Source organism: Saccopteryx leptura, chromosome 6 (genome assembly GCF_036850995.1).
Source record: "Saccopteryx leptura isolate mSacLep1 chromosome 6, mSacLep1_pri_phased_curated, whole genome shotgun sequence".
Classification (NCBI taxonomy): domain Eukaryota; kingdom Metazoa; phylum Chordata; class Mammalia; order Chiroptera; family Emballonuridae; genus Saccopteryx; species Saccopteryx leptura.
The window spans coordinates 44,531,636-44,555,645 of NC_089508.1; the positions used below are offsets into that span (position 1 = coordinate 44,531,636).

Below are 24,010 nucleotides of genomic sequence, written 5' to 3' on the forward strand. Positions count from 1 at the left end.
GGTTTTGAACCTGGGTCCTTCTTCCCAGTCCGATGCTCTATCCACTGTGCCACTGCCTGGTCAGGCTCACATCACTGTTCGATAGGCTCCCAGCACACCAGTATCTGTTGCAGTGACTAACTGTGCACCACATAATAACATGGACCCTCCGGAGGCTGTCGTGTGAAAAATCAGAACTTAATGATGACCTTGAGCAGCAGGATATAAATAACTTCCACATCACTACCGTTCCAATAACGGAACACGAGGCATACATGGGTTAATCGTTACCCAGTGGGCTAACGTGCACCCATTCTTCAGAACCCTTCTCAGGTACTGGAGTTTCTCTTCTGAGAAACCTGTTCTGATCTCCCCAGACAGGTTTGTGCTGACTCTACTCTGTGTGTATTCTACTATTTATTCCATGCTAACCCTAACTGAAACTGTTACACTCCCCACAATACTGTGAGTCCTCAAGAGCAGAAATTCTCTTACTTATTCTTTCTTTTTTTTTAAAGATGTGATTTATTGATTTTAGAGAGAGGAGAGAGAGAATAGGAGAGGGAGAGAGAAAAGGGAGTTCAGGAACAGGAAGCATCAACTCGTAGTAGTTGCTTCTGTGTGCCCTGACCAAGCCTGGTCTTGGAGCTGGCGACTACAGTGTTCCAGGTCCACACCTGATTCACTGCACCACCGCTGGTAAGGCTCTCGTCCTTATTCTTACTGCCTAAAAATGTCTGCCAGATAGTAGCCGCTCATATTTTTCCAAACCAGTTTAATAGGTGGGAGCTACAGAAACTGACAAGTACCTTTCATATCAAAGGAAAAATGTATTAGTTACCCCAAAACCTAATAGGTTAAAACAACAAAAAACATTTATTATTTCACATAGTTTCTTTGGGTCAGGAATTTAGGTGTGGCTGAGACCGGAGGATCTGCTTCTAAGATAACTCACCTGACTGGCAAGTTGGTGCTAGTTTTTGGCAGGCAGCCTTAGTTCTTTGTCATGTAGACACCTGCATAGGGCCACCTGACTCTTTCAGCCTCCACAGGGCCACTGGCTTCCCTCAGAGCAAGTGATCCAAGTGAGAGCTAGGCAAAAGTAGGACTGTCTTTAAAAAAAAAAAAAAAAGAAGTAGGACTGTCTTTTATGATCTTAGTCTTGGAAGTCACACTGCATTTCCACAGGACTGGTTTGGTTACATGGGTCAGCCCTATTCAGTGATGGAGCAGACAACACAAGGGCATGACTACAGGTGGCAAGGTGAGACAGTCTGTGCAGACTGTCATAGAGTTTAGTGTTTTGGGGGGTTTTTTGTTTGTTTTTGTTGTTTTCTAGGACAGAGACAGAGTCAGAGAGAGGGACAGACAGGAAGGGAGAGAGATGAGAAGCATCAATTCATAGTTGCAGCACCTTAGTTGTTCATTGATTGCTTTCTCACATGTGCCCCCTTGCTTGAGCCAGCAACCTTGGGTCCAAGCTGGTGAGCTTTTGCTCAAACCAGATGAGCCCGTGCTCAAGCTGGCAACCTCGGGGTCTTGAACCTGGGTCCTCAGCATCCCAGTCCGACGCTCTATCCACTGCGCCACCGCCTTGTCAGGCATCATAGAATTTAATTAACTGAAAAGGGCAATAATACATGTTTAGTACTTAGCAAACAGTTAATAAATATTTGAACAAGTTAAGGCAAAAGGAATAGAAATTTTAAAAGAATAAGGGTTGAAATAAATTGTGGTTGGAATGCTAGGAAATTAGCAAGAAGTTTCTCAACACATTTCTTAGTAGCTGTTTGAAGTGAGATAAAATAATTTTTTAGACATTTGCATAGCTTTCCATCTGAAATGTTTTATATGATGCTGTGTGTGTTTGTTTTTCCTGCTTAGAGTCAGTGAGAACTCATCTATGTGATCAACGAAAACAAATGCTCCAGAAATACAAAGAAGAAAAGCAACTTCAAAAATTGAAAGAGCAGAGAGAGAAAGCTACACGAGTGTTTAAAGTGGGTCTTTATAGACATGAAATGCCTTCATTTCTTCTTTCACACCAGAATACTATGAAAGCTGAGCCAATAAAGGTAAATTTAGTAGCCTAACTAGATATAGAAGAATAGTGCCTTTTTCTTTAAGAGATTACACTTGATTTTAGCCAAAAGGCTGAGAAGCAATTCTTCTAAGAGATTAAATGACTAAATTTACCGGTTCCCCTTAGTCCCTTTATTTACTTAACTAAAGGCAATCAATAGTAGCTTAGAAGGTGAAAATCAGGCCTCTCAATGTAACTACAGGTGTATTGAGATAGGATAAAACTAGGAAAGCAAGTAGTCAGGCTGAACAGTAAATTCTTTGACAAAGAACTTGGCATTTATCCTGTGGGACATGTCAGAGAATCAAGGGACGCTTTTTATTTTTTATTTATTTTTTTTTTTTTTGTATGTTTCTGAAGCTGGAAACGGGGAGAGACAGACAGACTCCCGCATGCGCCTGACCAGGATCCACCTGGCACGCCCACCAGGGGCTACGCTCTGCCCACAAGGGGGCGATGCTCTGCCCCTCCAGGGCGTCGCTCTGTCGTGACCAGAGCCACTCTAGCGCCTGGGGCAGAGGCCAAGGAGCCATCCCCAGCGCTTGGGCCATCTTTGCTCCAGTGGAGCCTTGGCTGCGGGAGAGGAAGAGAGAGACAGAGAGGAAGGAGGGAGGAGGTGTGGAGAAGTAAATGGGCGCTTCTCCTATGTGCCCTGGCCGGGAATTGAACCTGGGTCCCCCGCACGCCAGGCCGACGCTCTACCGCTGCGCCAACCGGCCAGGGCCAAGGGATGCTTTTTAAATGTGGCATTATCAAATTAATAATGCAGGAAGATTACCATGGCATGGAGATTACAGTCTGGAAAGGAAAATATTTATGGATAAGAAGACCAATTGTAAGACTGTTGTGAAAAAGTAAGTGAGACAAGATTAGTGAACTGGGCAGTTTGTTTAAAAGGAAGAAATAGGTGAAAGATACCTTTAGAGACAAGTTTATAGATGCCTAAGTAGATAGTGAGGGGTAAAGAAAACTTAAGAATCCGAGATAAGATGATTCTGATTATATTAGTTTGGAAAATGGTATAAATTCTCCTGCTTAAAAATGAGGAAGGCAAGCCTGACCAGGCGGTGGTGCAGTGGATAGAGCGTTGGACTAGGATGAGGAGGACCCAGGTTCGAGACCCCGAGGTCGCCAGCTTGAGTGTGGACTCATCTGGTTTGAGCAAGGCTTGCCAGCTTGAGCCCAAGGTCGCTGGCTTGAGCAAGGGGTCACTCAGTCTGCTGTAACCCCCTGGTCAAGGTACATATGAGAAAGCAATCAATGAACAACTAAGGAGCTGCAACAAAGAATTGATGCTTCTCATCTCTCTCCCTTCCTGTCTCTGTCTCTCTCTCTGTCTCTATAAGAAAAAAAAGAGGAAGACAAAAAAAGCATGATTAAGTGGGTACATTTTAGTACCCCACCACCCCTTTTAAAACCAGTTTGGGCCATCTAGATAACAAGCAGTGGTATAAAATGTGGAGATACATGCTAAGGTATGGATTTAGGATATGATATTGGGAGTATGGATGGGTGTTTAAGCTATAAGACTAAATGAGACCATTCCAGTAAGGATATCTGAAATTAGGAAGGAGTGAGGTATAAAGAACACCAGCAGGGCAGCCAGTGATAGGCTGAGGACTGGCCGAGTGGCAGGGGAACTGAAATGGAAGACAGAGCTGAAGAAGGGTGATCTAAAGAATGGTCAATGAGTCAAGAAGGATGAAGTTTGAACAGAGGAAGTTTGGTTTGTAAATTAGTCACTGGAGATTTGCTATTTTAAAGTATGTATAAATGATCTCATTTTAAATAATGTGTTTAAAAGATGTTGACTGTATACTCATTCCAGATTTAAATAAGAATTGAGTAACATAAAGGCCCAATATATTGCCTGGTTTTCTTTGCTTCATAAATCTCATTAATTGATTTAACAGATTTTTCTTTATTCTGTGTGTTACCTTAGGATAATGTATAAGATACCAATGTGGAAAGATAGATAATAGATAAATAAATATTCTATGTACAGTGTGTCCGTAAAGTCATGGTGCACTTTTGACCGGTCACAGGAAAGCAACAAAAGACAATAGAAATGTGAAATCTGCACCAAATAAAAGGAAAACTCCCCCAGTTTTATACCTATTCAGTGCAGTTCGATGTGGGCTCATGCACAGATTTTTTAGGGCTCCTTAGGTAGCTATCCCGTATAGCCTCTACAGACTCGACACTGATTGATGGCCTACCAAAACAGAGTTTCTCCACCAAAATGCCGGTTTCCTTCAACTGCTTATCCCACTGAGTAATGTTATTCCTATGTGGTGGTGCTTCGTTATAAACGCGCCGATATTCACATTGCACTTTGGTCACGGAGTTGAATTTAGCGAGCCACATAACACAGTGAACTTTCCTCTGTACCGTCCACATCTCGACTGGCATGGCCGTGGGCTGCTCCGCTGTATACACGGTGTTACATCATCTTCTGCTCATGCGCACATGCTGCCACATCATCCTACAGAAACTGGGAGGGTTTTCCTTTTATTTGGTGCAGATTTCACATTTCTATCATCTTTTGTTGCTTTCCTGTGACCAGTCAAAAGTGCACCGTGACTTTACGGACACACTGTATATTAGAAGAGGTAAAGATTGTTTATATTTGGAAGAACATCAAAGAAGACCACTTAGAAGGAATTAGATTTAATGTTTTTTCAAGAGTATGTAAGGTACCAATCATTGGTCTAAACCAGTGGTAGTCAACCTGGTCCCTACCGCCCACTAGTGGGCGTTCCAGCTTTCATGGTGGGCGGTAGTGGAGCAACCAAAGTATAAATAAAAAGATAGATTTAACTATAGTAAGTTGTTTTATAAAGATTTATTCTGACAAACTTAGTGAAAATCTGACATAAAGTACTTGGAAAGTAATTATTATTATATGCTTTAACTTGCTGTAACTCTGCTTTATAAAATTTTTAAAGTAAAGTTACTTCCCTACTTTATAAATCACCATTACTGTGGAACCGGTGGGCGGTTAGAAAATTTTACTACTAACAGAGATACAAAAGTGGGCAGTAGGTATAAAAAGGTTGACTACTTTTTATAGTAAAACTGTAAAAAGTAAACTGTCTAAACTGGTCTAAACTGTAAACAACTATTTACAAAGCATTATATGTAGGAGGAGAAAAAGGCACATCACTGTGTTAAATAAAAAGATTCACCAATAATTGTTTTATATTTTATTTAGACAATAGCCATTGCTGAATTTTGCTCACTTGATGCACTTTAGAGAAAAACCTAATTTTTTTAGCATAGGTTTCAGTGAGATTTGGTAAATAAAATGGCTTCTCATCTGAAGAGAAGTATAATTATGTTTCTTAAGGAATTTTACAGAGTTGGTAAATACCTGACCACTATCAATTCTTTTCTTGCTTGATCTTTTTCATATTTTGCTATTGGGTCTCCTTTTTCTTATTGCCAGTGGACAAGTGCATAAGCATGAGATTTGAAAGCAAATTGTCAAAGCTAGGAAAATAAGCTGTGCAGTGTCTTCATAAATAAAGAAGAAGAGATTCTAAAACTCTAGTCTGTTAATCTAGCCCCTTCTAAATATGCCCAGCTATTCATATTACTGAGGACTCCTACTACCTGGAAAATATGGCTTAAATTTATTCTCTTTCACTGAGAAATATGAATGTTTTGAAACTATTAATTTAAAGATAATTTAAATCAAGCTAGAACCAGAAAAAATAGTAATTTAAGTTAGCAAGTATCTTTTTGCCAAAAAAAAAAAAATACAAATAAAGTTTAACTTTAAAGTGGGAAGTTTATTTTATAATGAGAAATGCAGGTAAATTTTGCAAGTTAATTTTTTTTAAAAGGTATCTTTTGACTGTTTTAAGGCTGTTCCATCTTTTGTACGGATGACAAGATCAAAGGCCAAAGACCAAATGAAGCCGACTAAGGTATAGTTGATAGTAGATAATTGTTCTTAAAATGACTAATTGTTCTATATTTTCTCAGAATAAGTACATTTATTTTTAATCTATCAGCTTTAAGTATTGTGATTATTTTACTAGAGTTAATAGTGCCAAAATCACTGGGATTAGTATGATGAGATAGAGCAGTTTGGCCTAAATGCTAAGGAACTATTAATTTCAAATAGTCTTTACCCAGACAGACACCCCTTATGAGATTTATACTTAACTTTGTCTTTGTGACATAGTCTTTTGTTTGTTAGTTTATTGATCTATTATGCATTCCGTGTCACCATAGAACGCAGACAGGAGTATAAAGCAATAGGGTGGGTATTATAAATTATGGGTTATATGTTATAAAATATGTTCTTAATCACTATTACAGATAAAGTTAGTAGGAGGATTACTTAAATAAACTAAACTAGGCAAAGGGTAAGTAGTATGCCTGTTTGTCAGGTGAGAAAGTTTCAGGTGTCCAAAAAATTTGAGTCTCTACCATGTTCCTCTAGAATATAATAGAGAAAAAAATAATTCCCTTTTTTTCACCTGAGATAGGCAATAAAAAATAAGTATATATTATGTCAGATGGTGATAAGTATCATGGAAGAGTTAAAAAAAAAAAAAAGAAAGGAGATGGGGGAGTATTGAAATAGATGGAATTTTGATTGGGCCTCACTGAGGTGGTGGCATTTTGAATGGTCTTTTTTTTTTTTTTTGTATTTTTCTGAAGCTGGAAATGGGGAGGCAGTCATACTCCCGCATGCGCCAGACCAGGATCCACCCGGCATGCCCACCAGGGGGCGATGCTCTGCCCATCTGGGGCGTCGCTCTGTTGCAACCAGAGCCATTCCAGCGTCTGAGGCAGAGGCCATAGAGCCATCCTCAGCGCCCGGGCCAACCTTGCTCCAGTGGAGCCTTGGCTGTGGGAGGGGAAGAGAGAGACAGAGAGGAAGGAGAGGGGGAGGGGTGGAGAAGCAGATGGGCGCTTCTCCTGTGTGCCCTGGCTGGGAATCGAACCCGGGACTCCTGCATGCCAGGCTGACGCTCTACCACTGAGCCAACCGGCCAGGGCTTGAATGGTCTTTAAGGAAATAGAAGAATGAACTAAGGCAAAGAGTTTTCTATTCAAGAGAAGAATTTTCTAGACAACTCAAAAGTCTTGAAGTGAAGACATGCCTGGTATGTTTAAGGACTCTCAGATGCTTCTGTTCAGCTCTTTTTAATAGCTTTGGTTATAGTATTTTCTAGATTCTAGGATTCTAAAAAAAATTGTAAGAAAATTTATATAATGAAAACCTTGTTTCTTTATTGGATTTTATTTGGGATAGTGGTTTTTTTGCCGGGTTATTTACAATGGTCAGATTTCAGATGAGTGGTCAATTTACAGATTAGAAGTGTGGTTTGCTTCCTTACCTAATTAAATCACATAGCACCTAATCTTTTAAATAGATTAATAATGGGAATGATATTCGAGCAAATCAACCTGGTCAAAGACAAGCTTCTGAAAAGAAAATGTTGGACAAAGAGAAAAAAGGTAGGAATATTAGCAGTTATAAGCTCTTATGTTCCCAGAACAGTAGTTTGATAATTACAAAAGCATTTGATTTGAATGTTTTTTCTACAGCTGAACAGCCTGAAATGACCAATTCAGTGAGAATGACTCGAGCAGCGACTCGAGCAGCAAAGCAGATTGCGAGAGCAGTCTTATCGACTACAACGAAAAAGCCTGCGGCGAGAGCTACTCCTGGTAAGAAGTTTTCTTGATCAGTGACTGAACTAGAATGTTTTGGTCCATGAGGTTTTCATCATGTACTCCCTTGAGTAAGAGCAGAGGAAAGGGGGGATTCCAGTTTCCTAAAGATAGATTCTGTGCACTGACATCCGGTTAGCGGTGAGCGCTCAAAACATTGGGGTACCTGAATTGGAGTAAGCAGTGCTTCAAAGTGAAAAATTAATAGCCTCAATACATTACAGTCCATCCATTTGGAATGCAGTATAACCATTTAAGAACAATGTGAACAAACACTTAATGACATGGTTCATGATACATTAAGTGGGGAAAGAAAAACAGGTCAAAGCCTGAACAATGTGAACACAGTTCTGAAATATGTATGCGAATATGTGAATGTAGGAAAAAACTGGAAAAGTGTACCCTGAAGTGTCAACAGGAATTATTACTGAGTAATGTAATCTTGGATAATTTTTATTGTTTTTGTGCTTTTCTTTATTTTTGTAATTTTTTATAATACATATTTGATATTCATAGGCAAAAGGTAAAGTACTTTAATGCCTTTCTTTTTTGAAAACATCACCTATACTTGGCAGAAAATTTAATCTGTTTTTATTTTATTTAAATTTTTTACTTTTATTGATTTTAGAAAGAGTAGAAGGCAAGGAGAGAAACACTGATCTGTTGTTCCACTCATCTGTGCACTCATTCACTGGTTCTTGTATGTGCTCTGACCGGGTATCAAACCTGCAACTTTGGCATCGGGCTTATCTTATTTTATAAGACTTTTTTTTTTTTTTCTTTTTTACAGAGACAGAGAGAGAGTCAGAGAGAGGGATAGGCAGGGATAGACAGACAGGAACAGAGAGATGAGAAGCATCAATCATTAGTTTTTCGTAGCACATTGCTACACCTTAGTTGTTCATTGATTGCTTTCTCATATGTGCCTTGACCTCGGGCCTTCAGTAGATGGAGTAACCCCTTGCTCGAGCCATTGACCTTGGGTCCAAGCTGGTGATCTTTTGCTCAAACCAGATGAGCCCGCACTCAAGCTGGCAACCTTGGGGTCTCGAACCTGGGTCCTCTGCATCCCAGTCCAACGCTCTATCCACTGCGCCACCGCCTGGTCAGGCTATAAGACTTTTAATCATAAAATTCTTTTAAGACATACATTCCTATTGTTGTGGGGTTTTTTTTTTTCCTTTCCTAAAGAACTTAGTGCAGCATTTTCTGTCTAGTCAAAATGGATGACTTATTTTTATTTTAGATAACGAAGCAGAAAGAAAGGCAACAAATCAAGGAAGACCTGCCAAAAATGCAGAAACTAAACCTGACAAGGTAGTGTATAAACATCTGTCCATTTCTAGGTACTTTGGAGATCTTATGGTAACTTCCACAAGCTGAAATTATACCCATACAGAACGAACTGCTCAGGGGGTTAGTCTGCATGTGTGTTAGAAACTCTTGAATCTTAAAGTATAAGAGGATTTACTGTTGTTTTTCAGGTATTTTAACTCAGAGCTTTATAGGTAGAGAAAACAATTTGTTTAACAGGAGATAGAAAAAATAATAAAAACACAGCTGCCAGAAATCTTCTGATGAGAATTAGTTTTGATGGGGCCTGGGAAAATGCATTGACTTTGGATTTAATTAGGCCTGAGTACTGTCTCTGTTTCCAACTAGTTACATCACCTTGGACAAGTTATGAGTTTGTTTTTTCATCTCTAACATGTAATACCAACATAGACTAGTATTAAGAGTTAAATAACTTTGCCTGACCTGAGGTTGCGCAGTGTATAAAGCACTGACCTGGAACACTGAGGCTGCCAGTTCAAAACCCTGGACTTGCCTGGTCAAAGCACATAAGAGAAGCAACCAAGAGTTGGTATTTCCTGCTCCTCCACTCCTTACCTTTCTCTTTCCATTTCCTCTCTAAAATCAATAAATAAAATCTTAAAAAAAAAAAAAGAATTAACCATTTCTGGTAACATCGATCATCGGGCTTAGTAGAGTCTTCAAAAAAGAGCCACCACTTTGAAGACTCAACTCAAGCCCTTGATTTATGATCCATGCTACAGTTGCAAACCTTATAAAGAAAAAGTTATGCCAAAGTATAAGAAACCTGACTAGATTCTTGCTGAAAATGGAATGGATCCTCCGGGCAGTGTAGCGTGAATCTTCACAGACCTGCAGCTGTCCATCAGCGCCTCCCTTGAGATTGGTTTTCTTCTTATGGTTTATCACTATTTTTTTTTTAATTAAATTTATTGGCCTGACCTGTGGTAGCGCAGTGGATAAAGCGTCGACCTGGAAATGCTGAGGTCGCCGGTTCCAAACCCTGGGCTTGCCTGGTCAAGGCACATATGGGAGTTGATGCTTCCAGCTCCTCCCCCCTGTCTCTCTTTCTCTCTGTCTCTCTCTCCTCTCTAAAATGAATAAATAAAATAATAAATAAATAAATAAATAACCTACACCATTCTTTAAAAAAAAAAAAAAATTTATTGAAACAACATTGGTTAATGAGATTATATGGGGTAGGGCAAAAGTAGGTTCACAATTCATACATTGGAAAATAATACAATAATTATTAAATAACAATACAAGAATAAACTTTCATATACTCCTAACTGTAAACCTATTTTTGCCAACTCCCGAATAGGTTTCAAGGGTACATTTCTATGACATGTGATCTGTATGTCACTCGTTTTTACTTTCATTCTCATTCTGGCCTCAGGGACAGTGTTACCCTTAAACTTTTGTCCAGGTTGAAATAATCTGGTTTCAGTTCATATCGCATTAAAAATCAGAAACATAGAAACCTCTAAAAATTATGTTTAAATGGATGAATGAAATAGGAGAGGCTGGTGAAAGGTTCTAACTTCCAGTTATAAACTAAGTAAGCCCTGGGAATGTAATGTACAGCATGGTGACTGTAGTTAACCCATACTACCTTATATATTTGAAAGTTATAGAATAGATCTTTTTTTTTTTTTTTTTTTTTTTACAGGGACAGAGAGAGAGTCAGAGAGAGGGATAGACAGACAGGAATGGAGAGAGATGAGAAGCATCAATCATCAGTTTCTTGTTGCGACACCTTAGTTGTTCATTGATTGCTTTCTCATATGTGCCTTGACCGTGGGCCTTCAGCAGACCGAGTGACCCCTTGCTCAGGGACCTTAGGTCCGAGCTGATGAGCTTTTTTTGCTCAACCCAGATGAGCTCGTTCGTGCTCAAGCTGGCAACTTCGGGGTCTTGAACCTGGGTCTTCTGCATCCCAGTCCAACACTCTATCCACTGCGCCACCACCTGGCCAGGCAGAATAGATCTTAAAAGTTCTCATCATAAGAAAAAAAAATTGTGATTGTGTGCTGATTGTTTTGTAATATATACACATATCGAATCATGCTGTACATTAGTTTAATTTAGATGCTAATTATATCTCAGTAAAAAAAACTCAAGTAACAATTAAAATGACTTGATAAAAGAAAATATGCTTTACATTTTATATGGTTAATCTTACGGTGTCGTAGTGAAAAAATATTTTTGCTCGTGTGATAAAGGATTTTGGTCCTTGACAATAGTAGTCACCCAGTAAATTTTGGATTTATGATTCTCAAACCATTTTAATTATCAACATAATTTAAGTAAAAAGATGTGTGTTTGTTAGATGAGAAAACTTTTACACCTGAGTTTTCATCTATTTTAATTTGTTGTAATACCTAAAACCTATTACTTAATTCTTTTAACAAGCATTGGTTCTCTCCTTCTGGATCATAGCAATGGTTTGGTGTAGCTGTTCTGATTCCATTTACTCCTGTCTCTGAGATTATGTACATGGCACATATATCTCAACTTGAACATTTTCAGGCCTATGAAAATTGGTCAAATATATCCCCAGAAGAGAAATTCTCACTCTATTTTGCTTATTCACATCTAGGTCATTTCTTTTCAAGTTGATAATGAAAATAATTTGGATTTGCAAACCAGTGCAACAAATGATGGAGTCTTATCAAAAATTGAAAATTTGCCTAAGACAAATTCTGCAAAAATTAAAGGAAAGAATTCCTTCGCACCTAAAGATTTTACGTTTCAGCCATTAGAAGGTCTGAAGATCTATCAAGTTACACCCATGACTCCCAGAAGTGCCAATGCTTTCTTGACACCCAGCTACACCTGGACTTCTATGAAAAGAGAAGTGTAAGAGTGTAATATGAATAATGAATTCCTTGCTAAGATGGATAACAAATGCTTTTCTTTGCTTTGTCCTGTGCTTGTTAAATTTATTACTTAGTAAATGATGTTAATTATGAATCATTGAAATTTGGGGGGGTTTTGGGTTGGGTTTTTTTTTTGTATTTTTCCAAAGTGAGAAGGGGGGGGCAGACAGACTCCCACCAGGATCCACCCTGGCATGCCCACCAGGGGGTGATGCTCTGCCCCTCTGGGGTGTTGCTCTACTGCAATCAGAGCCTTACTAGCACCTGAGGCAGAGGCCATGGAGCCGTCCTCAGTGCTTAGGACAACTTTGCTCCAATGGAGCCTTGGCTGCAGGAGGTGAAGAGAGAGATAGAGAGAAAGGAGAGGGAGGGGGAGGGGTGGAGAATCAGATAGGCGCTTCTGTGTGCCCTGACCGGAAATCAAACCTGGGACTTCCACATGCTGGGCTGACCTCTACCAATGAGCCAACCAGCCAGGGCCAAAATTTGGACTTTAAAAAAAAAATCTTCAAAAGGCTATAATAATGCAGTTACATATTATTTATTTTATTTTTATTTATTTATTTATTTATTTATTTTGTATTTTTCTGAAGCTAGAAACCGGGAGAGACAGTCAGACAGACTCCCGCATGCCCCCGACCGGGATCCACCCGGCACGCCCACCAGGGGGCGACGCTCTGCCCACCAGGGTGTGATGCTCTGCCCCTCCGGGGCTTCGCTCTGTTGTGACCAGAGCCACTCTAGCGCCTGGGGCAGAGGCCAAGGAGCCATCCCCAGCGCCCGGGCCATCTTTGCTCCAGTGGAGCCTCGGCTGCGGGAGGGGAAAAGAGAGACAGAGAGGAAGGAGAGGGGGAGGTGTGGAGAAGCAGATGGGCGCTTCTCCTGTGTGCCCTGGCCGGGAATCGAACCCGGGACTTCTGCACGCCAGGCCGACGCTCTACCACTGAGCCAACCGGCCAGGGCCTTATTTTTATTTTTTTAAGTGACGGGAGGGAAGATAGAGAGATAGACTCATGCATGCACCCTGATTGGGACACACCTGGCAACCCCTGTCTGAGGCCAATGCTCAAATCAGCCAAGCTATCCTTAGCACCTGGGGCTGACGCTTGAACCAATTGAGCCACTGGATGCAAGAGGGGAAAAGGGAGAGAATGGGGAGGGGGAGGGAGGGGAAGAGAAGCAGATGGTCCCTTCTCTTGTGTGCCTTGACTGGGGATTGAACCTCAGATGTCCACATGCCGGGCTGACACTATCCACTGAGCCAGCTCTCCAGGGTGAAAGGCTACAATAATGTATTTGACATCTTTGCTATTTCGCATGTGTTATTATCATTATTTTTATGGTACAATTTGTGGGGGGGGGGTTGCTTTCAATGAGTGACTTTACTATAAAACTTAGAAATAAAGTTTTAGAAAGAAGAAATTGCTATAGTACTGTAATCCAGACATGGTTTGGGTATTTGGGTTGTTTTTTTTTTTTCCTGAGTATTACTTTAGAAAAACTATCTCTAAAGACAAAAATTACTAACTTGCAAAGTGTGTATGGGGAGCTTTGAGAGAAAATTAGTTGGCATCTTTTAAAAGAAAGAACAAGGTTGTTTTGCTAAGATTGGCTGGCAGCAAATTTACTAGAAACTTCTCAGAAACATCTGAGACTACTAAGTGTTTATTTTTGTTTTGTTTTTGTGACCAAGACAGATAGAGAGAGGGACAGACAGACAGGAAGGGAGAGAGATGAGCAGCATCAATTCTTCATTGCAGCACCTTAGTTCTTCATTGATTGCTTTCTCATATGTGCCTTGACTGGGGGACTACAGCAGACCGAGGGACCCCTTGCTCAAGCCAGCGACCTTAGGCTCAAGCCGATGAGCCTTGCTCAAACCATATGAGCCTGTGCTGAAGCCGGCGACCTCTCGGTTTCAAACCTGAATCCTCAGCGTCCTGGTTTGATGCCCTATCCATTGTGCCACTGTCTGGTCAGGTAGTGCTTATGTTTTATTAAGGGATCTCAAGAGTCTTTGGGTCTCATAATCATTAATAAAGATGGACCTTCCCACTCCGGTGTTTAAAATTTTTCTCCTATAAAATAGGCACATTATAAAAAATAGAAATTAAATTCTGTTTTATCCCAGGTTTTTAAAAAGGAACATAATTTTGAAATCCTTTTATCAGATATATGGGGTTCATGTTTCACAAAGTATGTTTTTTCTGTTGTGTTTAGTGATAAAACTCAAGACGCAACAAAAGAAAATTTGGTACAAAAATGTACAATTTCCTCTGCCAAGACAGTACATCAGGATTCAAATAAATTACAGTATCCTCCGGATTCTCTAACAGTTTGGAATAAAGGTATGATGTTTCAATTAAATTTTTACTTACTTTGCTGGCTTCTGATTTACTAGGGAATTGTTTTAGAGCCCTCTTCACCGATAGTTCAGGGAGTGATCTTAGTGTCAGAGGAGATCGGAAAGCCTGGGGAGAGACCTGTAGAGAGGGACAGCTGGCGGGAGCGAGACAGACTGAGAAGAGGGGACCTAAGTATGAATTTGAAGAGATGAAAATGTTGAAAGACACTTGAGAGGTATGTGGAGTGAAATTGTTGAAGCAGAAATAAAATTTTGGAATTCAACATGGAAAAAAATTGAGGGATTTAAAAAATGTTGCCTTGTGGGGGATGTCATTTTAGGAGTTGCTGCTTTGAAATTTACATGTGATATTTTCTTTAATTTATAGAAAATGTCTTAAATAAAAATGAAACTACTAAAAATTCAAGTGGCCTTCCAATAAAAGAAGTCCCATCACCTGAAATAAGTGAAGGTCAGCTAGCCCAGCCACAGCACAATGTGCCGTATTTCAGGTTTGTCCATTTGTTCCGTGTGTAGGGATTTTGTATTAATATCTGGACATTTAAAACCAAAATTAAACTATCTTAACCTTAATATAATACATGAATTTGGGGGAAACTGACTTTGTGTGATTTTCAAAAGGTAGAAAAAGGTGCGAGAAGTCTTTCCCAACTCAGTCTCCTAACCCCATAGTAGTTCTAAGCTTCCATTCAAGCATTATTCATTTCTTCTGAATATTTCCAGAGATAGAGAATGTATATGTAGATAATGCATATGTAAGCAAACATAAAAATATTTTAAAAATATAATCAATAGCATACTATTCTGTTTTTATTTAATTTTCATGTAGGAAACATTCTATTTTAGTACTTGAAGAGCTTTCTCATGTTGTGTGTGTTTTTGTAATGGCCACACAGTAGCCAATTATATGGATATACCACAATTTACTTAATAAGTAGGTCCCTGCTGCTGGTTATGTACATTTGGTTCACTCTGTTACTATTACACTCTAGGCTTCAAAGAACAACTTTGTATGCTTTTCAGTTCTTTCATATGTAAATATATGAATCTTAATTGACACTTTCTCTAGTAAAGTTATGGGAGTATCCTTTTTTTCCACCTTTTTCCCCTCCCACAAAGAAACCAAGTAAATGTTTACTTCATAAAAGATGGATAATGGGAGTTGGTAGGAGGCTCAGACACGCTAAATCTTAATTAGGTTTCTCCAACTGTGAAGAGTGAAAGTTAACATTCTGTTTGGGTAACGTCAATCATGTCACTTCAGTGCCTTGGAAACAAATCAGAGGGCTGTGATGTGCACTAAACATCACACAGGAAGTTGTTACATACTTTTATTCTTGAGTAAATGTGGCAGGAAAATTCTGATACTTTTTCAGATGCAATGTTAACAATTTCTTTGAGCTTTGCCAATCAAATAGATAAACATTATCTTGCTATAGTTTTAATATCCATTTGCTGTATGATGAATGGGTATTTTAAAATATATTTTGAAGGCTATTTCAATTGTTTTTAGAACAAAGGTTTTAGAATTGTAAGGGATTTTATAGATTACCTAGTCCATTGTGTTGTTCAACTGGGATGGTGACAACGCCTTCAGACACTCCAACTAAAGACGGTCAGATCTAAGCCTTTGTCATCAGTTAACTCGTTCTCTTTTATGCCCCTAGATATAAACAGCTAAATTTTTCTTCTACACAAAACTGTCCTCAGTTTCTCTGGCTAGAATGCTCTTTGTAAAAAAACGTTAAATTTACCTTAGGCCTGGATTTCTCAACCTTGGCACTATTGACATTTTGGATTGGATAATAATTCTCTTTGTGGGTGAGGGGTCTTCTGCACTGTAAGATGTTTTTTAGCCTCCCTCGCCAGTAGCACTCCTCTAGGTAGTGACAATCAAAAGTGCCTTTGGGCATTGCCAAATATATATGTGTATGTTGGGGAGGTATTAAAAGTTTTATCTTCAACTTACTTAAACTTAAGTTTCGTTGATCTTAATGCCATACATAGTAACAGAGAACTAATAACAGAAATAAATGTCTGTTTCTTTCTGTTCAGCCTCTGAAAAATAAGAACAGAAAAAACTAGAAAGATTAGCTTGAAAGTGGGCTCTTGGCATTAACTGTCCACATAAGTTTTAGGTGCAGAAAGATGGACATACATAGGATATCCACTCACATTTTAGGGGTTTAAACATATCCTAGCACACAAAATAATTGAGCATCAGCTTTGGGAAATTAATATTGTGTGAGTATCATAATGCTAATACTTAGATATTAGTGTAAGAAACATTTGTAAAACTGAAATATATGTCATAATTTTAGAAATATTCTCCAGTCAGAAACCGAGAAATTAACTTCTCACTGCCTCAATTGGGACAAGAAACTTGAACTAGACATTCCAGATGATGGTGAGGAAACATTTATATATTTCTTACATTTTAGCTTTGTTTGTCTTAATGTGGTTACATTGATCTGAAATTTAAAAATCTAATGTCCAACTTTGTTATTCAAAATAGCAAGTACTTATTTGGAGAAGCTGTTTAGAGAAAGATCATTTGTATGCTGTCACTGTGAAGCCTTTTTTAACTATTGATGTAACAATGAGTTTTCTGAGGTTGAAATATAAAATACAAGGAACGGTACAATGCTGTTGGCTATGTAACAATATATAGGAGAATGAATATTGCTGATTTTTAGTGGTAATTAAAGCAGGTCATTAATGCTCAGTATTTGTATAACATTTTGTAGTAGAAATTTTTTCTTTTGCTTTATGGTAAGAATTTGGTTCTGTAAGCCCTAGGATATTCGGGATGAGGTCTTCTTATCATTTGGCTTACAATAAAGGTCCAGTTTTGTCCTTTAACTTTTAAAAACTTCATATTTCCTTTAGCTAAAGATCTTATTCGCATAGCAGTTGGCCAAACGAGACTCCTAATGAAAGAAAGGTTCAAACAGTTCGAGGGGCTGGTGGATGATTGTGAATATAAACGAGGTACAAAGGAGACGACCTGTACCGACCTGGATGGCTTTTGGGATATGGTTAGTTTTCAGGTATGTGGTCAGGTATTTTGAATACACTATCTTTCAAATCTGGTCCTTTTTTAATTTCCCTTTAAATGAGGTAACAGTAGTAAAATGGAGGTAATAGTAGCTGCTTAGGTACCTATAATAGTAGATGAGATACTCCATAGCACCTTTAAACTGTAAGCACTTCTCTGCACTTTGTGACTGAGGTCCCATTCTCCCCCATCTTGTCAGGATAATTTCTGTATGGGTTGCAAATTGAGATTATAGTCAAGTGTTGAATAGTCTACAAAGATTATACAAGTGAGAAGATGAATAAATCTAGCCTTAAGTAGTTCAGTTCATCTAGTCATTATCAAGTCCCTATTATGTGCCAGGCATTATACAAGCGGTTGTTAATGAGGCACATTCACTGTCCCAGAGGAGTTTTATAGTTTTATTAGTGAGTCAGACACAGCATATAATTCCAGTCTAATGTAAAAGCATATTTTAGGGAATTACTAGGAAGATGACCAGTAAAAGTGTAGAGAAGATGGCACTTTCTAGCTTTTTGAGCTTATTTCAGAAACAAGCATATAAAACACTCTTAATAACTAGTAGCCAACAATCATTAGTCATAATAATGTAAGCATTACTTTATAACCAGTTTTAATATATTTGCTAGTTTTCATAATAATGAGTTGGTTCACTAGGATCTTTTGATGATGACCATTAAATTTCATTTTTTTAGTATCATGAATTTAAAAGTATCGGCTGTGTTTGCATTGTTTACACTTGATATCTTTACTGATACTCACTCCCCAGCTCTGGCCAGTGGGAACCTCTGCAGTTGGCTTCTGGGGCCTTTCTTTTTGTTTTTAAAGAGCTGTATTGAGGTATAATCTACATATCATAAAGCTTGCCTCTTCTAAGTGTGCAATTCAGTGATTTTTAGTAAAATTTACAGTTGTACATCCATCACCACAGTCCAAATTTAGAACAGTTCGTCACCACAGAAAGACCGCTCCTGCCTGTTTGCACTCCCAGTCCCAAGCAACCACTAATCTACCTACTATCTCTGCAGCTTTGCTTTTCTGCACATTTCCTATTAAATAGAATGATACAATATGTGGTCTTTTGTATCTGGCTTTAATTTAGCATGTTTTTGAGGTTCCTCCATGTTGTAGCTTTGCTGAGTTTTCATTGCTGAGTAGTAGTAGTACTTGTATGGACATATCACTCTTTATTCACCAGTTGTGGACACTTAGGTTGTTTCCAGTATTAGGTAAATATGAATGATCTATGAATATTCACATACAAATCATTTTATTTCTCTTGGGTACATACCTAGATTCTTTTGGATCGTATGGTAAATTAATGTTTAACTTTTTAAAAAATTGCCCAACTGTCTTTTGAAGTAATTACACCATTTTACATTCCCACCAACATTGTATGAGTGTTCCTATTTCTTCATACCTTTCCAGTACTAGTTGTCTGCCTTTTTTTTTTTTTTTTTTTCTGAAGCTGGAAACGGGGAGAGACAGACAGACTCCCGCATGCACCCGGCACGCCCACCAGGGGGCGATGCTCTGCCCCTCCGGGGCATCGCTCTGTGCGACCAGAGCCACTCTAGCGCCTGGGGCAGAGGCCAAGGAGCCATCCCCAGCGCCCGGGCCATCTTTGCTCCAATGGAGCCTCGGCTGCAGGAGGGGAAGAGAGAGACAGAGAGGAAGGAGAGGGGGAGGGGTGGAGAAGCAGATGGGCGCTTCTCCTGTGTGCCCTGGCCGGGAATCGAACCCGGGACTTCTGCATGCCAGGCTGACGCTCTACCACCGAGCCAACCGGCCAGGGCCGTCTGCCTTTTTTAGTATACCCATTCTGTTGGCTGTAAAGTGTCTTACTGAGCTTCGATTTTCAGTTCCCTAGTGAGTAATGATGTGAAGCATCTTTTTATGTATTAGCCATTCATATGTCTTCTTTGGTGGCATGTCTATTCAAATCTTATGCCCATTTTTAAAATTGGGTTTGTCTTTTTATTATTGAGTTATAAGTGTTCTTTATATAAATATATTCTGGATACAAGTCCTTTATCAGAAATATTATTTGCAAATCTGTTCTCCCAGTTTGTGAATTATGTTCTAATTTTATTAATTATTATGTCTTTTGAAATGCAAACATTTTTAATTTTGATAAAGTTCAATTTATCAGTTTTTTTTTTCCTTTTATTGTGACATTGGCATCATAGTTGGGAACTGTTTTTGGCCTAACCACAGGTCACAAAGATGTTCTTTTATGTTTTCTTCTAAAAGTATTACAGTTTTAGCTCTTACAGTTAGGTAGGTCTATGATACACTTCGAGTTTGATTTTTGTATATGGTGTAGGTAAGAGTCTAAATTCATCGTTTTTCTTGTGGATATCCAATTTTCCCAGTACTCTTTTTGAAACAGTATCCTTATTGAATTGCATTGGCACTTTTGTTGAAAATGAATCAGTCATAAATGTAATCCTGAGTCTTTGTGACATTTACATTTTTTTGAGAGAGAGAGATCATGAGTACCTGTATGTATAAAGGCATAGTAAAGGGACTCGGAGCGTGTTTACCAAACTGTTGACAGTGGTTACCACTTTGGAAGAGACTAGAAATACCAAAAGAGTGGGGATCATACATTCCCACCCTTCTAGTATATTTTTGAATCTTTTAAAATGAGACTGTCAAGAGAATGAGGAGGCAAGCTACAGGTTGGGAGAAAATATTTACAAAAGACACATTTGATAAAGGCAGGGGTCCCCAAACTTTTTACACAGGGGGCCAGTTCACTGTCTCTCAGACCGTTGGAGGGCCGGACTATAAAAAAAACTATGAACAAATTCCTATGCACACTGCACATATCTTATTTTAAAGTAAAAAAACAAAACAGGAACAAATACAATATTTAAAATAAAGAACAAGTAAATTTAAATTAACAAACTGACCAATATTTCAATGGGAACTATGCTCCTCTCACTGACCACCAATGAAAGAGATACCCTTCCAGAAGTGCCTCGGGGGCCGGATAAATGGCCTCAGGGGGCCGCAGTTTGGGGACCCCTGGATAAAGGGCTTGTTCTCCAATATATACCAAGACCTCTTAAAACTCAAAAGTAAGAAAACAGACAACTTGATTCAAACAAAGGCAAAAGGCCTGAACAGACACTTTACCAAAGAAGGAATACACAGCAAGTCAGCCTATGAGATCATATGTCATTAGGGAATTGCCGGTTTAGCTACAACGAGATGCCACTATATCAGGGGTCTCAAACTTGCGGCCTGCGGGCCGCATGCGGCCCGCCCGAACAATTTTGTGTGGCCCGCAGACTTAATCCACGAAGTTCAAAATATTTTGGATAAAATTAAGTAAGCCTAGGGGCCTACTTGTATTTTTCATTTCTCTAGCATCCTAGCTAGATATTAGCTTAGTTAACAGCAGTTGTGATGCGAACTACAGTTTCTGGTCGTTTTGTGACACTGAGTAAACTGCATGTACGATTGTGCTTGTTGTACTGATTTTTTTTTGTTTTCAACTGCAGTGAGAAAAGTGTTTCGTAACAGTTGCCTTTTGTAGACCTAGTGCGGCCCGCCGAATGGCTGTGATCTTGCTCTGCGGCCCACATGCTGAGTTGAGTTTGAGACCCCTGCATTATATCTTTTTTAGAATGGCAAAAATCTAAACCACTGATAGCACCATAGTTTGGTGAGGATGGGAGCAACAGGAACTCGCATTCATTGCTAGTGAGAATGCAAGGTGGTACAGCCACCTTGGAAAGCAGTTGGGCAGTTTCTTTTTTTTTTTTTTTTTTTTTTTTTCTGTATTTTTCTGAAGCTGGAAACGGGGAGAGACAGTCAGACAGACTCCTGCATGCGCCCGTCCAGGATCCACCCGGCACGCCCACCAGGGGCGACACTCTGCCCACCAGGGGGCGATGCTCTGCCCCTCCGGGGCATCGCTCTGCCACGACCAGAGCCACTGCAGCGCCTGGGGCAGAGGCCAAGGAGCCATCCCCAGTGCCCAGGCTATCTTTGCTCCAATGGAGCCTTGGCTGTGGGAGGGGGAGAGAGAGACAGAGAGGAAGGAGCGGGGGTGGAGAAGCAAATGGGCACTTCTCCTATGTGCCCTGGCCGGGAATCGTCCCGGGTCCCCCGCACGCCAGGCCGACGCTCTACCGCTGAGCCAACCAGCCAGGGCCGGGAAGTTTCTTTAAAAAGTAAACATACTCTTACCATAGGATTCAGCAGTACACTTCTTAGTATTTACCCAAAAGAGTTATAAGCATACATGTCCACATAAAAATGTGTGCAGAGATGTTTATAGCAGCTTTTTGTCTTTTTTCTTTTATTTATTGATTTTAAAGAGAGAGAGAGAAAAGGTGAGGGAGGAGCTGGAAGCATCAATGAGTAGCAGTTGGTTCTCATATGTGCCTTCGTCAGGCAAGCCCAGGGTTTCAAACTGGTGACCTCAGCATTCTAGGTAGGTGCTTTATCCACTGCACCACCACAGGTCAGACAGCAGCACTTTCTTAATTGCCAAAATTGGGAAGCAATTGATATATCTGTCAGTTTAAACAGTTTAAAAAAAGACAAGTACTGTGTTCACATTGTGTGATTTAGAATATCTCCTATCATTTTAGTGATCAAAAATAATTTAGGCCTGACCTGTGGTGGCGCAGTAGGATGGGGTGTCAATCTGGAACACTGAGGTCACTGGTTTGAAACCCTGGGCTTCCTGGTCAAGGCACATATGAGAGTTGATGCTTCCTGCTCCTCCCCCTTTCCTCTCTCCTTTCTTTCTCCTCTCTGAAAATTGAATAAAGTGTTTAAAAAAAAAAAAGTTCTGAGAAATTGTCTAATAGAGAATTTAAAAAATAATAATAATTTAGGAGAGTTTTTTTATTTTTTTTACAGAGTCAGAGAGAGGGATAGATAGAGACAGACAGACAGGAACGCAGAGAGATGAGAAGCATCAATCATCAGTTTTTCCTTGTGACATGTTAGTTGTTCAATGATTGCTTTCTCATATGTGCCTTGACCGCGGGCCTACAGCGGACTGAGTAACCCCTTGCTCGAGCCAGCGACCTTGGGAACAAACTGGCGAGCTTTTGCTCAAACCAGATGAGCCCTCGCAAGCTGGCGACCTCGGGGTCTTGAACCTGGGTCTTTTGCATCCCAGTCCGACGCTGTATCCACTGCACCACCGCCTGGTCAGGCTAGGAGAATTATTTATATGTGACATCCTTCATATAGATTTTGGAGATTTACAAGACCAAAAATAACAATGAACAGTTTTACCATTAAAATTCTTGTTTTGTTTTTTACAGAGACAGAGAGAGAGAGTCAGGGAGAGGGATAGACAGGGACAGACAGACAGGAACAGAGACATGGGAAGCATCAATCATTAGTTTTTTGTTGCGCATTGCGACACCTTAGTTGTTCATTGATTGTTTCTCATATGTGCCTTGACCGCGGGCCTTCAGCAGACCGAGTAACCCCTTGCTGGAGCCAGCGACCTTGGGTCCAAGCTGGTGAGCTTTTGCTCAAACCAGATGAGCCCTCGCTCAAGCTGGCCACCTCGGGGTCTCGAATGCTAAATTGCAAATGCCTTAGTCTAATATTTTATGTCACCAGTCCAAGTCACTCTCAATTTTTTTTAAGTCTCAGTTTATTAGTTTGTAATATTAATATGGTTAGCATTAAACTGATGAACTTGTACTTTATTTATTAACAGATTGAAGATGTAAACCAAAAGTTTAGCAATCTGACCAAACTTGAGGAATCTGGGTGGCAAAATAATAATAATACAAGCCAAAACGTTTTTCGGGTAAGTATGTAATTTTCTAATACAGACTCCTCTACTCCAAGGAATTTTATTTTTTAAGCTTTAAAAACATTTAGTTTCAGAAATTTCGTCATTTTACAAAATAAGTTCTATATATCACTTATAATGTCTTGATTGTCTTTGAAGAAAGAATAATGAAATGATCAACATACTTTTCAGAATGCTTATTTCTGGAGGGAGAAAAGGAGAATCTGTGATTGAATTGGGGCAGCCTGGGAGCTTTTAAGTTACTAAGAATGGATATGTGCATATATGTTTTATTCTTTAAACTATACTTGTATATGTTTTTTTTTTCTGCTAATAGTAGCAGTAGATCATTTATATATACTTAGTATGTACCAAATATTATTCCTAGTACCTTCATGTATTAACCCATTTAATATTCACCACAATGAGGTAGGTGTTATGATCCCCATTTCACAGTTGAGAAATCTGTGGCTGAGAAGGATTAAATCACTTATCCTGGGTGGAGCAGGGTTTCAGGCCACACTTTCTCATTCCAGAATCTGTTTTTTTTGTTTGTTTGTTTGTTTTTAGGTGAGAGAAGGGGAACTAGTGAGGCAGACTCCTACATGAGCCCCAACCAGGATCTACCGGGCAATACTATCTAGGGATAATGCTCAAGTACTGAGCTATTTTTAGTGCCTGAGAATGATAAACTCCAATGTAGCTATCCTCAACACCTGGGGCCATGCTTGAACCAAGCCATTTGCTGTGGGAGGGGAAGAGGGAGAGAAGGGGGAGAGGGAGTAGGGGAAAAGCAGATGGTCACTTCTCCTGGGAATCAAACCTGGGATGTCCATATACCAGGCTGACGCTG

The 24,010-nt window shown here is 39.5% G+C and overlaps 1 protein-coding gene across 4 annotated transcripts in view; it reads left to right on the top strand.

Annotated features, from left to right (window-relative positions):
* DLGAP5 (DLG associated protein 5) overlaps nucleotides 1-24,010 on the top strand; it is a 46,118-nt gene that overhangs the window by 5,550 nt on the left and 16,558 nt on the right. For all 4 annotated transcript variants that reach the window (XM_066342331.1, XM_066342332.1, XM_066342333.1 and 1 more), the window contains exons 3-13: nucleotides 1,864-2,054; nucleotides 5,932-5,994; nucleotides 7,456-7,540; nucleotides 7,631-7,753; nucleotides 9,003-9,073; nucleotides 11,673-11,932; nucleotides 14,173-14,300; nucleotides 14,685-14,808; nucleotides 16,639-16,724; nucleotides 17,207-17,367; nucleotides 23,080-23,172. In XM_066342331.1, coding sequence (XP_066198428.1) covers nucleotides 1,864-2,054; nucleotides 5,932-5,994; nucleotides 7,456-7,540; nucleotides 7,631-7,753; nucleotides 9,003-9,073; nucleotides 11,673-11,932; nucleotides 14,173-14,300; nucleotides 14,685-14,808; nucleotides 16,639-16,724; nucleotides 17,207-17,367; nucleotides 23,080-23,172 — 1,385 coding nt within the window. The remainder of the gene's footprint in view (nucleotides 1-1,863; nucleotides 2,055-5,931; nucleotides 5,995-7,455; nucleotides 7,541-7,630; nucleotides 7,754-9,002; nucleotides 9,074-11,672; nucleotides 11,933-14,172; nucleotides 14,301-14,684; nucleotides 14,809-16,638; nucleotides 16,725-17,206; nucleotides 17,368-23,079; nucleotides 23,173-24,010) is intronic.